The following is a 15,847-nucleotide window of genomic DNA, read 5'->3' as shown; positions in this document are numbered from 1 at the left end:
TGAAGGCCCATGGGGGCGTGGCTTCGTGGGGTGGGGGCGTGGCTTCACAGGGGCGTGATGCAATGGGCTTGTGCCCCAGATGTTTTCAGACCCTAGCAACGCCCCTGTACCTGACAGAAAATGACAATGAATCCACATCTTTGCACAGATTTGGCCTTTTAAAGGCATGTGGTCCTAAAATTTGGATCAGCTGAAAAACAGCCTGTTTCAGTTTAATCGTTATTTTCAATTAATTGAATGCTCAAAAAAATGTTTTGTCTCACTCCCATTTCTTCTTGTTGCATGTCGAAGCTCTACTTGGAACCTTGTTAAGATCCAACAATGTAAAATATGTTTTTTTGCCATTTTTCAAGTGGTCTTAAACTTTTGATCAGGACTGTATGGGAGAGTTTCCCCCTATACATGGCGAAGTGTAAAGGTGGCACAACTAGTGTAATTTATGTAACAATCGGCCACACTTAGTAATATATATATTCTACAGATATAAGACGATCGATAACTGTGAAAAACACATACAAAACTTACACACAGTAAAGTAGAATACATGTTATACAAATACTAGAATAGTTTACCTTATCCTGCTGAAAGTGGCCACTGCCATAGGGGGTGAGCTTGGGCTGCAAACATTTTTAGGTAGGTGGTACATGTCCAAGTAACACCCACTTAAATGCCAGTACCTAGGTTTTCCAATTAACACGCTCTGCCTTTGCTGACTTGCCTTCTTCCCATAAAGCAGAGATCAGCAACCTTCAGCACTCCAGCTGCTGTGAAACTACAACTCCCAGCATGCAAACTTATTCGGCTGTCTTTTGTAATTCCCATAGAAGTGGAAGGAGGATTCTGGGAGTTGTAGTTTCAGAACAGCTGGAGGTTGCTGATCCCTGCTATAGACCATCCTGGCCTCTTCTACATGCTTGCAGTGTGTGTATGTACACATACACACACACCACAAGCGCATGCGTAGAAGAGGCCAGGATGGTCGTGTGTGTATATATAACACACACACCTTAGACCATCCTGGCCTCTTCTACGTGTGTGTATATATATATATATATATATATATATATATATGTATATGTACATACATACATACATACATACATACATACAACACACACACTACAAGCATGTAGAAGAGGCCAGGATGGTCTATAGCAGGGATCAACAACCTCCAGCACTCCAGCTGTTCTGAAACTACAACTCCCAGAATCCTCCTTTCACGGCTATGGGAATTACAAAAGACAGATGAATAAGTTTGTATGCTGGGAGATGTAGTTTCACAGCAGCTGGAGTGCTGAAGGTTGCTGATCTCTGCTTTATGGGAAGAAGGCAAGTCAGCAAAGGTAGAGCGTGTTAATTAGAAAACCTAGGTACTGGCATTTATGTGGATGTTACTTGGACATGTACCACTTACCTAAATATTTTTGAAGTCCAAGCTCACCTCCTATGGCAGTGGCCTCTTTCAGCAGGATAATATGTCCTGCTACATTGCAAAAATTGTTCAGGAAAGGTTTGAGGAACATGAGAACAAGTTGAAGATGTTGACTTGGCCTTCAAATGTCCAGGATCTCAATCCAATTGAGCATCTGAGGGATGTGCTGGAAAAACAAGTCCGATCTATGGAGACCCCATCGCACGACTTGCAGAACTTAAAACATCTAATCCTACTCCATAGTAGGCAGATGGCTTTAAAGTTATGGCTCATCAGTGTAGTCATTGTAAAGTTTATGGATTCTGGGGGCATGTAATGTGGAAAGCATTGAATACATTCTCCATCAACTTATATAGCCTTAGAAGCTAAAGTTCAAACAGCCACAAGACATAAGTAACTTGAGGTTATACTAAACTACAGTGCATTTGTAAAATCTTTAAACCTTTTCACTTTTTTCACGTTTTTGTTATCTTGCAGCCTGGTGTTGAAATAAAAAATAAAATCAAGTTTCATCACCCTAAGGTGTCATTCAGATGGCTGTATGTACTGGTCCGCAAAATTGCGGAACGGGTTTGGACCCATTCATTTAGATCCATGTCCGCATCTGTAGTTCCATTCCGCGGCCCGCAAATAATATAGAGCATGTCCTTTTTTTTGTCCGTGGACAAAAATAGGGATTTCTATACAGCAATGGCAAAATGCAGAACGCACACAATCGGTATCCGTATTTTGAGGATCCACAATTTACAGACTACAAAACACTTACGGCTGTCCGAATGAGCCATTATTGAGAAGATGAAAACAGAATTTAATAAATGTTTGCAAATTTATTTAAAAGAAAAAACTAAAAATTTTGCAAGGGCATAAGTAGTCAAACCCTTTGCTATGACACTTGAATTTAGCTCTAAGGGCCTCCCAATTTTCTAGATCAGCTTTGACATGTTTCTACACCTTGATTGGAGTCCACCTGTGGTAAATTTAGTTGATTGGACATTATTTGGAAATATACACCCCTGTCTGTATAAGGTCTAACAGCTGACAATGCAGATTAGAGTAAAAAACAAGTCAAGAGAAAGAAAACAAACTACCTGTAGAGCCCAAAGACATGATTGGGTGGAGGCACAGGTCTGGAGAAAAAGCTAAACATTTCTGCTGCATTGAAAGTTCCCAAGAGCACAGTGACCTCCATAATTCTTAAATGGAAGAAGTTTGGAACAACCTGGACCTAGAGCTGGCCGCCCCACCAAAATAAGTAATCAGGAAAATGGGCCTTGGCAAGGTTGGTGATCAAGAACCCAATAGTAACTTTGGCTGAGTAAAGTACAGATATATTCTTAATGAAAACCTGATTCAGTGCTCTCTGGAACATCTCTGGAGAGACATAAAAATGACTGTCTGCCAACAGTCCTCATCAAACCAGACAGAGGAGAAAGAATGACAGAAATTCCCCAAATCCAGGTGTGCAAACCTTGTGACATCATAACCTAGTAATTGCTACCAAAGGTGCTTCAACTAAGTACTGAGTAAAGGGTCTGAATACTTATGTCAATACAGGGTTTACATTTAAACTTTTCAATAAATTAGCAAAGATGTCTAAAATTCTGTTTTCACTAATAGAGGAACATCTATCAAAACCAGTGTGAAAACTGGCTTAGTTGTTCCATAGCAGCCAAATCAGATTATGCCTCCTTTGGTGCTACCTTGGAAAATGGTGGAATCTGATTGGTTGCTAGTTTTCCTTTACACCAGTTTTGACAAATCCACCATTATGCTTTTATGGGGTATCAACTGCAGATTAATTTATTTTATTTTAATACAAGGCCGCAACACAACAAAATGTGAAAAAAGGGTCTGAAGACTTCAAATGCACTTTATGTTGCCTCTATTTCACTGAAGCATTTGTTTTCACAGAAGTCATTAGTTACTAACCTCATTTTTTCATAGGATTTTAAGAGCTTTGAACCCATTGTTTCATGTTTTCCTGTAAGACACATAATAGTACAACATATTTAAACTATTTTTATAGTTATTTGACACAACAGTATACTTTATCTGAAAAAAATATTAGAAAGAAGTTCCCCCCTTCTCTTCTGAGCAGACCTGCTTCCTGGTGCTGGCTTCAGGCTCCTTTGCTCCACAGCCTTCCGGTTTGACGCCACTGCAGCCAATCGGTGGCCGCAACCTGCTCCCCTTGTGTCATGTGACGATGTGTCATGACTCCAGGGGAGCAGATTACCACTGTGGCCAGCGATTGGCTGCAGCAGCATCAAACAGAAAGTTTGCATCCAGAGATCACATCAGAACCCATGATGTAAATGAGCCGAGAGCCAGCGCCAGGAAGTATGTAGGTATGCTTTCCTTCGCAGGTCTCATCAGAAGGTTTTTTTTTTTGTAAAAAACAAAACAAAAAAAATCAAAAAGGAGAACAACCACCTTTTTTTTTTAACACATTTTTGATGCCAAAAAGCATAAACGAAGCAATGGTTCTTCTACTCACTTTGGTATCCAATTTATTTTTATATTTCCTAGAGAAATAGGCATCTGAAGTTTAGGAGTCTATTGTGCTTTATACAGGAGTGTGGATTCCCCTCTGGCTGCATTGAGCGATATACAGGCCAGGTCTGGAAGTGTTTTAGTCTGTGACTGAAACCTCTTGGAGGTGTTTACCTCATCACCTCCGCCGGCTCCCTGGTAGAATCTATAGCATTTGAGGCTTTAACAGAATGTTTGCAGGCAGTGCAGCCAGAGGTGCACCACCAATGAGTCCAGGTAGGTAGGGGCAAGAGGGGGGCAGCAGAAGGACCATGGGCAATGAGCGCTTTCATTGTGGCAAAGGGGTTAGGTTAAGAAATTGGCATGGGGGGGGCATTTCAGTTTTTGCCTCAGGCAGCAGAAAGGCTAGCGATGTGATATTGGAGCTTCTGCTAGGGCAACAACCCCTATATCAAATCTCTGCTCTGTCTGCACCCATTCTGCTAAAGCTTAAAATGCTATGGATTTTATCAGGGAGTTGGCGAAAGTGATGGGTCAAACACCTCCAGAGGTTCTGGTCATAGACTAAAATACATGTTAGCTGGTTGGTCTAAAAACACTTCCAGACATATGCATGCCGGTCAGGCTTTAGAAGAGCAGACCTGATTCAAGCAGGAACAGCAATGCTCCAGACTGTACAGCGCTCAGTGGGGCGAGAGTGGAATCCGTACTCCTGTACACAGTGTATGCTGTGAGTGCGGGTTCTAAAGCGCAATAGGCACCGTAACTTTGCTAGGAAAAGTAAATATGTGTTTATTATTAAAGTACATTACAAAAATAACTTCCATCAAATTTAGAACATGTTTTAATAAAAGGAGTGTGTGAAGGTTTACAGTAGGTACACTTTAAAGGGATTGTCCCATTAAAAGACTCATGCTCATACATGACCACTGTATCCACAGTATGGACGTGGCAATAAAGTCTTACTGTCACATTACATTATAAAACTTGCCCTATAAACTTTTTTTTTTTTTTTCACAATCAATATTCATAGTGAAACTAAAAGGGGTTGTTTCACTTCAGCAAGTGGCTTTATCATGTAGAGGAAGTTAATACAAGGCACTTACCTTACTAATGTATTGTGATTGTCCATATTGCATCCTTTGCTGGCTGGATTCATTTTTCCATTACATTATACACTGCTTGTTTCATGGTTACAGACCACCCTGCAATCCTTCAGTGGTGGTCGTGCTTGCACACTATAGGAAAAGTCATCTTGGGACTGTGGGAGCTCACATAGGCCAGTGCTTTTTCCCATTGTGTGCCAGCATGGCAACCACTGAAGGATTGCAGGGTGGTCGTAACCATGGAAACAAGCAATTTATAACATGATGGGAAAATTAATCCAGCCAAAGGAAGCAATATGGATAACAATACATTAGTAAGTGACTTATATTACTATCTTCTACATAATAAATTCTATTTGCTGATGTGAGACAACCACTTTAACCCTTTCAATTTTTTTTTTTAGGTGACTTATGTTATAAAAATCACTCAGTCATTATGAGGTCATTTTTAGACTGTGGGTTGCCATGTGGTTATAAGGCCGCCTCTCACTAGGACTGCATCAGTGCCAGGGTGGAACTCTACACACCCGACCTGTCTGACCCCCAAACTATTTTAATATGGCCCTGCAAGTAATTAGCATAAAAAAACTGCTACTCCCTGCTGTTTTTATTCCCTTGTGGACAAGAAGTGTAGCGTTTCGTCCGTCGTCACATGCACCACTGCACCCATTTTATGGCCGTAGTCACATGCTATTGGGGACATATCACCACTGAGGCCAGCGAAAGGCTGCAACAATGCATGTGACAGCAGACAGGATGTCACACTTCCAGACCACAGAGAACTGGAGGCAACCAGGATGAGACCAGTGAAAAGGTGACTAGCTTTTTTCCTTGATGCTAGTTATCTTCAGGGCAACAAATAAATATAAAATTTATGAAATCTCAATCTCTGCATTTAATATGTGAAAGACATCATTTAGAAGGAATGTTACCTGCAGATGGAAATTTTTTTTCTCTTTCTTCAAAGAACCATTCACCAGTCTTTATTTTAACTTCCCTGTTATTCATGGGGGAAACAGAATGGTTGTTATCAATGCTAATATCGTAAGTAGCTGCTAAAGGCACCATAATAACCATATCCTAAAGTGTCCATAAATCAAGTAAGGGTCAAATTCTACTTCATGCGATTTCCTAGTTGTGGTGCTCTCGTTCCTATAAACAGGATTGCGTCTGCAGCATGCGCATGACTTTCTGCATGCATGCCCTATTAGTGGGATAGTTGCATAAATATGCCACGTGTGAACATACTCGTAAAAGGAATAACTATAAATTACTGTTTATTAAAAGGGTTGTCCCACAAAGAAATATTCAGTAGTTTTCAAACTAGCACCAGGATCTGAACACTTTTGTATTTAAAAAAAAAAAATTAAAATTTACTATAGCCACTGAGTTACTGAATAAAATGTATCATTATAGTGCCATCTGCTGTTAGTTTTTTTCCCCTATTTTTCTTAGGTGGTCACATATGCTTGTTTCCATTCTTCAATTGCCACCAGCCCTATCTATTGCTGTAACAGTAACAGGGAGAAAGGTGCAACAGAAATGACATGCCCCCTGAGAAAGAACATACCCAATGAGCTGTGATAGGGAGACAAAGGACAGAAAGAGATTGTCATGTACTGTATGATGTCTGTTTTTATTTTCTACATTAATCATGGGATAAACCCTTTAAAAGTCTGCCTGGTAATATGCATAGGTGAAACTGCCAGTTCTCTGCACTCCTATGGAGATCCTGAGGCGACACCCACCATAGAGCAGATGGACTGGTGGAGCATATGGAAACCAGCACTTCCTTCCTCATGTAGTACATAGGGAAGGTGGCTGCTGGTCCTCAATACAGAAGCATGTGCAGTTAAGTAATTTTAAAGGAACAACCACACAGTATGGTTGTCTCGCGGTTGCGATGCGGCAAGTACTACATAGCTGTTAAGACCACCGCAGGCCCTAATTACAACTGCACCATTTAGTCAGTCTGGATCATTAAAGAACCTGTGGCAGCCAAAATACTACACGGCCATTAAACAGACCAAATGAACAGTCCGTTCCTCGTGAATTTAATTAGGGCCCGGTGTTCCCTATACAGATGCGTGGTACCCGACCGCACCATGACACTACCGCACCATGTGGTCACACCTTTAAAGAAGACCTGTCACCTCTCCTGACATGTCTGTTTGAAAAGCTACATACATTCCCCATGTAATAGCAATTCTGGAGCATCTATTCTTATGTCTGTATGTAGTGCCATTTCTTTATTATTTCAACTAAAAGTTATGAATGAATTGCTAGCAGTCTGCAGTAAGGGTACAAAGTGGTGGTAACACGTTGGAGGTTGCGAGATTGCTTATGGGACACTCCCCCAACTAGTTACCACTCCTCTGTACCCTTACTACAGATTGCTGGCAATTCATTCATATCTTCTAGTTGAAATAATAAAGAATGGCACAACAGTCATAAGAATAAATGCTCCAGAATTGTTATTACATGGGGAATGCATGTAACTATTAAATCAGGCATGTCAGAATAGGGGACAGGTCCTCTTTAAAGCATTTATGTTGCTGCTTTGAAGAAGGAAAGAAGTGTTCCAGCAGGACGTGACATCTAATACTTGACAAAGAGAAAAACCACTGCACACTCTGGGGTTATATTCAATAAAGTATTTATTTTATAACAAGTCCTCCAAAAAGTAGCAAAAGAAAGTGAACAATTGCCTATAATATTGTGACTGTTTTCTTTTGACATTTCGGTCACAGGCGGACCTTGGTCACAAAAGTCACATAAAAAGGGAAAAAACACAGTGATAAAGGGGAAAACATTTTTTAGAAAAATTTTAGCCATTGTGGAAAAGGGGAAGTAAAACTAGTGTATAAATTACATCACATTCAGCAGAAGAATAGGGAAAAATGTAATAACAGGTGTGCCTGTATAAAGTTTTAAGGCTCTGGCCAATATAAGAGCTACAATGGGTGTCAAGTGCTAAAGTCCTAGGTGAGACGATTATAATGTATTGGATCTAATGCAAGTTGGGTCCAATATAAAGGACAACGAGGCCACCGTCCAATCCGACAAAGAGAGAGACCAGAAGAAACCAAGATGTCAACCCAGAGAATCAGATCAAGACCCGCTCACAGGTAGGACCTCCAATTTATATATTAATATATAATCTTACACCCTCACACCCACTGAACTCAGAGTATTACAAAAAGTACTCATCCTCTACCCCCTACACCCCAACTGAATGACTTTCAGTTGGAGCAGGAACTTCTTTTTTTCGGACAATAAGACACATTTCGGCAATCTTGAGAACTCTCTAATTCGTTTTCCAACCACCAATACCGATACATCCACACGGCCCTCCATATGTATTGCAAGCCAAGAAACTTTAACCCCCTCCCCCCCCAAAAAAAAACCTATCATGCCACAGAAACTACAATTCAACTGATGCACAGAGACATTAACAAAATTGTTACAGACTACAAACGAGGCTTGTTCTCTACTCGGAATAACCTCACCGCAATAGAAAGACAAGCAATAAAGAGTCTCCAGAACAATCGGGACATTATTATTAAACCGGCAGATAAAGGCAGTGCTATAGTAGTTTTAAATATCAAGGACTACAAAGATGAACTAGAACGCCAGTTAGCCGACACTAAGGCCCCTTTCACACGGGCGAGTTTTCCGTGCGGGTGCGATGCGTGCGGTGAACGCATTGCACCCGCACTGAATCCTGACCCATTCATTTCTATGGGGCTGTGCACACGAGCGGTGATTTTCACGCATCACTTATGCGTTGCGTGAAAATCGCAGCATGCTCCTCTTTGTGCGTTTTTCACGTAATGCAGGCCCTATAGAAATGAATGGGGTTGCGTGAAAATCGCATGCATCCGCAAGCAAGTGCGGATGCGGTGCGATTTTCACGCATGGGTTCTAGGTGACAGTCTATTCACTGTATTATTTTCCCTTATAACATGGTTATAAGGGAAAATAATAGCATTCTGAATACAGAATGCATAGTATAATAGTGCTGGAAGGGTTAAAAATAATAAAAAAGTTAACTCACCTTCTCCTCTTGTTCGCGCAGAGGCCGGTCTGTTCTTTAGCTGTGGCTGAAGGACCTTTGATGACGTCAGATCACATGCTCCATCACCACGGTGATGGACCATGTGATTGGAGCATGTGATCTGACGTCACCTCAGGTCATTCAGTCCACAGCTAAAGAACAGACCGGGATCTACGCTAACAAGAGGAGAAGGTGAGTTAACTTTTTTTTATTATTTTTAACCCTTCCAGCCCTATTATACTATGCATTCTGTAGTCAGAATGCTATTATTTTCCCTTATAACCATGTTATAAGGGAAAATAATACAATCTTCAGAACATCAATCCCAAGCCCGAACTTCTGTGAAGAAGTTCGGGTCTGGGTACCAAACATGCGTGATTTTTCTCACGCGAGTGCAAAACGCATGACAATGTTTTGCACTCGCGTGGAAAAATCGCGCATTTTCCCGCAACGCACCCGCCTCTTATCCGGGCAAAAAACATGACGCCCGTGTGAAAGAGGCCTAACACATACACCATCTTGCAAAATGACTCCACACCAACCATTCGCCAAAAGATTCAATCCATCCTTGATAAACACCTCACAACACCATTGACCAAAAGACAGCTGAATTCCTCGCCGACCACCACCCTATAACACCTGTCGTATACATTCTACCTAAAATACATAAATCCCTACAAAAACCACCGGGACGCCCAGTCGTTGCATCCACCGGCCCCAATTTCCATCTTCCTTGAAAAGATTCTCACCCCCCCCCTCAACCAAAAAGCCAAATCCTACATATTAGATACCAATAATTTTCTAAAGAAACTTAATGATCTCTCACCGGTAATCCCAGACAGTATCCTAGTGACTTTCAATGTCAATAGCTTATATACCAGTATCGAACATGACAAAGGCATTCTTTCCACAAAATCACTTTTGGAACAGTCCACTCATGATTACAATACAACCAAACTCACACTTGAACTCCTTGACATTGTCTTAAGAGACAACTTTTTCCTCTACGGAGACACCTTCTACCTACAGACCTGCGGAACCGCCATAGGCACTAACGTGGTGCTGCCCTATGCCAATGGATACATGGCCCACTTTGAGGAGACATACATATACCCATTACACCTTTTCAAACAATATGCCATGTGTTAGTTCAGATTTATAGATGATATCTTCTGTATATAGCAAGGTTCCCACACCTCTCTTCTTGAAATTACACACCTACTCAAACTCCCAAGACCTTAACTACAATTAATCCTAAACTAGGACACTAATTGTATCAGCTTTCTTGACATGAAAGTCCTGAAAGGAAACATAGGCAACATCAGCACAGACCTTTATACCAAACAGACTGACCGCAATGGAATCCTACACTACTCCAGCTGTCATCCCGTCTCAATCAAAAATTCTCTCCCTCAATCACAATTCCACCATGTTAACCGCATAGTCTCAGATCCACTCAACTGCAAAACACAACTTCAAAACATGGCCAACAAATTCCTTGAGAGAGGCTATCCCAAAAAATCTACTTGATAAATAAATTGCTATCCTGTGTAGGATGTCCATTGTGGTACTTGTGGTCCGCTGCAGGCATCCTCCATTGTATGCATTTTTGCTAGGGATTGCAATTAGCAGCGGACCACAAGTGCAGGATCTGCCCCCCCCCCCCCCCGGTATAGATGCACCACTGCATATGGGGTTGAGCATTCCTGCTTTTTAATACCCCACCAATTTGTAGTTTGCATTTTGATAAGGAAATTATCTACATACCACCTTTGACTAAAACTACCAGATAAACCCCTTAACGGGTTCCCTTTATACACATTTACCACCCTCTGATGCCTAAAATTGAAAATACGTTTAAAGAAGATTGGCCATTACTAAAAACTGCTTTTCCTATCCAATCATTCCAAGCCCCACCTCTAATGTGTTTAAAGAGAACCTCCAATCTCAGGGACAAACTCAAAGCTGACATAGGCAGCCAGAAACCACATCCAAACATTCCTTAAAACCCAGCACCATGGCACATTCCCTTGCCTCCATTGCAGTTGCTGCTCCAACATCATAAAAGGTGACCACATCACACATCCGCACACTGGTAAGGGTGCATTCACACAACCATAGTTTTGGCTCCACATCCGTTCTGCAATTTTGCAGTGTGCTGTCCGCATCCGTAGATCGGTTCCGCGGCCCCGCAAAAAAGATAGAGCATGTCCTACATGTGGACAAGAATAGGCATTTCTATCATAGTGCCGGCTACATTCACATGGCCGGTATCCGTGTTTTGCGGATCCGCAATTTGCGGACAGCAAAACACATACGGTCATGTGAATGTAGCCTAAATCTTACCCAGTCAGGAATTTCTTTACCTGTGACTCTACGTTTGTTGTGTACTTGATCAAATGCCCCTGTGGACTCCTCTATGTGGGAGAAACCATGCAACCAATACGTGACCTAATCAGTCATAAATCGACCATTAAATGCAATTGTATCTCAATTCCCTCTATGTGTACGCTTAAGACTCTACTCACCACAATGTACTCCATACTCCTTATATTGGACCCAACTCACATTAGATCCAAAACATTATAATAGTCTCAACTAGGACTTTAGCACTTGACACCCATTGTAGCTCTTATATTAGCAACAGCCTTACCACTTTATATACAGGTCACACTTGTTATTATATTTTCCCCTATTCTGCCGCTGAATGTGATGTAATTTTTACACTAGTTTTACTTACCCTTTTCCACAATGGCCCCAATTTTTCTAAAATTTTCCCCTTTTCATCACTAATGTGTTCTTTTTCCCTTTTAGTGACTTTTGTGACCAAGGTCCGCCTGTGACCGAAACGTCAAAAGAAAACACTCACAATCTCATTATTGGCAAATGTTCCATTTCTTTTGCTACCTTTTGGAGGACTTGCCATAAAATAAATACTTTATTGAATATAACCCCAGAGTGTGCGGTGGTTTTTCTCTTTATTACGGTACCTATTTCTGGATCATACCCACTCCACCTAAGCACCTCATTACTTGGACAGTGAGTGCATCCTCACATTTTGTATTTTCTATACATCTAATACTTGAGTAATTAGATTAAAAAAAAATGCTGGTGCTACCAAAATATTGTAATGAATACATTTTTATTAATATGGAACTTCTTCACATAGCTGAATGCAAGAAGTGATTAATTAGAGAAGTCAGTCATTACCCATGAGCATTGCAGACAGTGCACCTCCATACAATACAGGAGCAGTAAACCTGGCATTGCTGGCACACTCTGTGACTGCAGCCATTGCAGACAGCACCTCTGTTCAGCAACCTTCCAAGAGCCTTCTGGCATCGAGCACATGATCGCTCTTCGCATTCTCTAGTTGCACTTTTTGCCCCTTTCCATCGAAGTTGTTGTAAATGCGCCTTCAGCTTTCTGCATCAGGTAGAAAAACAAGAGAACACTATGAATGTGGCGGTGTTGTGCAAGATTAAACAAACATTAGTTACTATAAAAACAATGCCATACCAGTTCACAGGTTGTGTGTGGAGCTACAATACCAGAGCAGCCACATTTTTCTAATCCTGTTAAACCCCTTTGACCTTTGATAAATAACATTAATGTACATCAAACCCGAGAGGAAGCAAAAACTCAAGACAATTTAAATTAGGATGTAATTTAACCCTTTCATGACCAAGGGTCATTGATGCCCCAATGTCCAGGTCAAAATTTACAAATCTGACATGCGTCACTTTATATGGTAATAGCTTTGGAACACTTTTACTTATCCACGCCATTCTGAGATTGTTTTCTCGTGACACATTGTACTTCATGACAGTCATAAATTTGAGTCAATATATATCATCTTTATTTATGAAAAAATCCCATATTTACCAAAAAATTGTAAAAATTTGCAATTTTCTAAACTTCAATTTCTCTGCTTCGAAAACAGAAAGTGATACCTCAAAATATTTATTACATAACATTCCCCATATGTCTACTTTATGTTGGCATCATTTTGGAAATGTTATTTTATTTTTTTAGGACATTACAAGGCTTAGAAGTTTAGAAGCAATTCTTAAAATTTTTAAGAAAATTTCCAAAACCCACTTTTTAAGGACTTGTTCAGGTCTGAAGTCACTTTGTGGGGCTTACATAGTGTATACCCCCATAAATGACCCAATTATGGAAACTACACCCCTCAAGTTACTTAAAACCAATTTTACAAACGTTATTAACCCTTTAGGTGTTCCACAAGAATTAAAGGAAAATGGAGATGAAATTTCTAGATTTCACTTTTTTAGCAGATTTTCTATTTTATTAATTTTTTTTCTTTAACACATTAAGGGTTAACAGCCAAACAAAACTCAATATTTATTACTCTGATTCTGCGGTTTACAGAAACACCCCACATGTGGTCGTAAACTGCTGTACGGGCACACGGCAGGGCGCAGAAGGAAAGGAATGCCATACGGTTTTTGGAAGGCAGATTTTGCTGGATTGGTTTTCTGAACGCCGTATGTTTTTTATTTTTCTACCGATCGTCTTGTGCAGGGGCTCATTTTTTGCAGAAAGAGTTGAGGTTTTTATTGGTACCATTTTTGGGTACATAAATTTTTTTGATCATTCATTATTACACTTTATGGGACAAGGTGGCCAAAAATTGGCTGTTTTGGAATAGTTTTTTTTTTTTTTTTTTTACAGCGTTCATCTGAGGGGTTAGGTCATGTGACAGTTTTATAGAGCAGATCGTTACGGACGTAGCAATACCCAATATGTATACCTTTTCTTATTTATTTAAGTTTTACACAATAATAGCATTTCTGAAACCAAAAAAATGATGTTTTAGTGTCTCCATAGTCTGAGAGCCATAGCTTTTTATTTTTTGGGCGATTGTCTTAAATATGGGCAAATTTTTTGCGGGATTAGGTAACGGTTTGATTGGTACTATTTTGGGGTATATACGCCTTTTTTGATCGCTTGGTGTTGCACTTTTTGTGATGTAAGGTGACAAAAATGGCTTATTTTTTTACACCGTTTTTATTTTTTATGGTGTTTATTGGACGGTGTTGATGATGTGATATATTTATAGAGATGGTCGTTACGGACGCGGTGACACCTAATATGTGTGTTTTTTTTTATAGGAAAAGGAAATTTATTTTTTACATTTTTATTTATTTATTTTTACTTTTATTATTCTCACTTTTTTTTTTTTTATCAGTTCCCTCTTGGATCTTGAAGATCCAGTGGGGCTGATGATTGTACTATACTTTGCAATGCTCTTGCATTGCAAAGTATAATACAATCAGATGCCTGTAGGTGGCAGCACTGGACGCCTATACCATGGCAACCGGACGCCTTTGCAAAGCGTCCGGTTGCCATGGCAACCATCGGGCGCTGCGATCGCAGCAGCCCTGATGGTTGAGAGAGAGGGAGCCCTCTCCCTCTATTAACCCTATGGATGCCGCAGTAGCGGCATCTATGGGGTTACAGCAGTGTCAGCATAGAGCTGACACACGCTGCTGATGGCGGCGGCTCAGGAATGGAGCCGCCGCCATCACACACAGAAGGGGGACCGCATCGGGGGCAGGGGACGGGGCATCGCTGGAAACTGGGGAGAGGAGAGGGGGGCAGCATTTCATTATTTACAGGAAGGGGCTGCAGGAAGGGGCGGACCGCATCGGGAGGAAGTAGCAGAAGATGATGGACAAGGGGGCGCAGGTCGGGGCAGGAGGGGGCGGACCGCATCGGGGGGGGGCAGGACAAGAACGGGGCACAGATCGGGGGCACGGGGGCTTCAGGACACATTACCGATTTCAGGCTCTGATCTGCAGACCGCAGATCAGAGCCTGAAACCGGCATTTTTTTCACACAGCGATCCGATTAGTTAGTCTGCACAGACTAACCAATCGGATCGATTGTCGGCAAGGGGCCACTCTGATTGGTCCCTTGCCGGCATTACTGCACTGTATGCTGTCCGTGACAGCATACAGGGCAGGGGCAGAAGCTTTAATCCAAGCGCTTTGCAGCGCTTGGATTAAAGAGCTGCCAGAACGTATATATACGTGGTAGCTGCACGGGGTATGTGCAGCTATCACGTATATATACAGATTGCAGTCGTGAAGGGGTTAAGAAACAAAAACATTTTCCATTAAATTACATTGACTGCTCATCACAGCAGCAATTGCAATGAACATATTTGATGACAATCTACTGGTACAATATCAATACGGAAGTATACATGTAACTATAATGCCTTTCCAACACCATTGGGCAGCTAAGAAAATAATGCATGTTTTAGAAGTTAGGTTGCTATTAGAAATGAGCAAAGTTTTAAAAAATTTGATTTGGACGCTTCGCCAAATTTTTTACATTTTTTTTTTTAGATTCAAATTAATTTGTCACAAATCTTGTTATAAATTAGCTATTTCCTGACCTGCAGAGAGAGTGTATCTTGGTGTTCAGCACTGTGAATTGCAGAAACATGCATAGGTAGTTTGCTCTAGTATTGAAACGGTTACTGTGCATCAGTATGATAGGCAGGTGACAGGCGTCACTCTTTGAATCAGTTCACACTTTACTTAATTTGGTCAATGAAGGGTCAAAAACTCAATTGTGAACTCAGACTTACAGGTCAATGTTAGCGTCGCGTATAAAGTACTTAACAGTGCAGTAGCCCAAGATTCTACTGAGTGAAAGAGCGGTCTTATTTTACACCGTCTCCCGATTCCACATAGATATCTACAGAACCTGTAGAACAAAGAAACC

General features: G+C 41.0%; 1 protein-coding gene across 6 annotated transcripts in view; it reads right to left on the bottom strand.

The window, feature by feature from the left end:
- Positions 1–15,847, bottom strand: part of SYTL3 (synaptotagmin like 3) — a 119,865-nt gene that overhangs the window by 67,148 nt on the left and 36,870 nt on the right. For all 6 annotated transcript variants that reach the window (XM_044290328.1, XM_044290327.1, XM_044290329.1 and 3 more), the window contains exons 3-5: positions 12,299–12,514; positions 5,964–6,028; positions 3,362–3,413 (exon numbers count right to left, since the gene is read on the bottom strand). In XM_044290328.1, coding sequence (XP_044146263.1) covers positions 3,362–3,413; positions 5,964–6,028; positions 12,299–12,514 — 333 coding nt within the window. The remainder of the gene's footprint in view (positions 1–3,361; positions 3,414–5,963; positions 6,029–12,298; positions 12,515–15,847) is intronic.

This window comes from Bufo gargarizans, chromosome 4, assembly GCF_014858855.1.
Source record: "Bufo gargarizans isolate SCDJY-AF-19 chromosome 4, ASM1485885v1, whole genome shotgun sequence".
Classification (NCBI taxonomy): Eukaryota; Metazoa; Chordata; class Amphibia; order Anura; family Bufonidae; genus Bufo; species Bufo gargarizans.
This window is presented reverse-complemented; position numbering and strand designations above follow the sequence as displayed.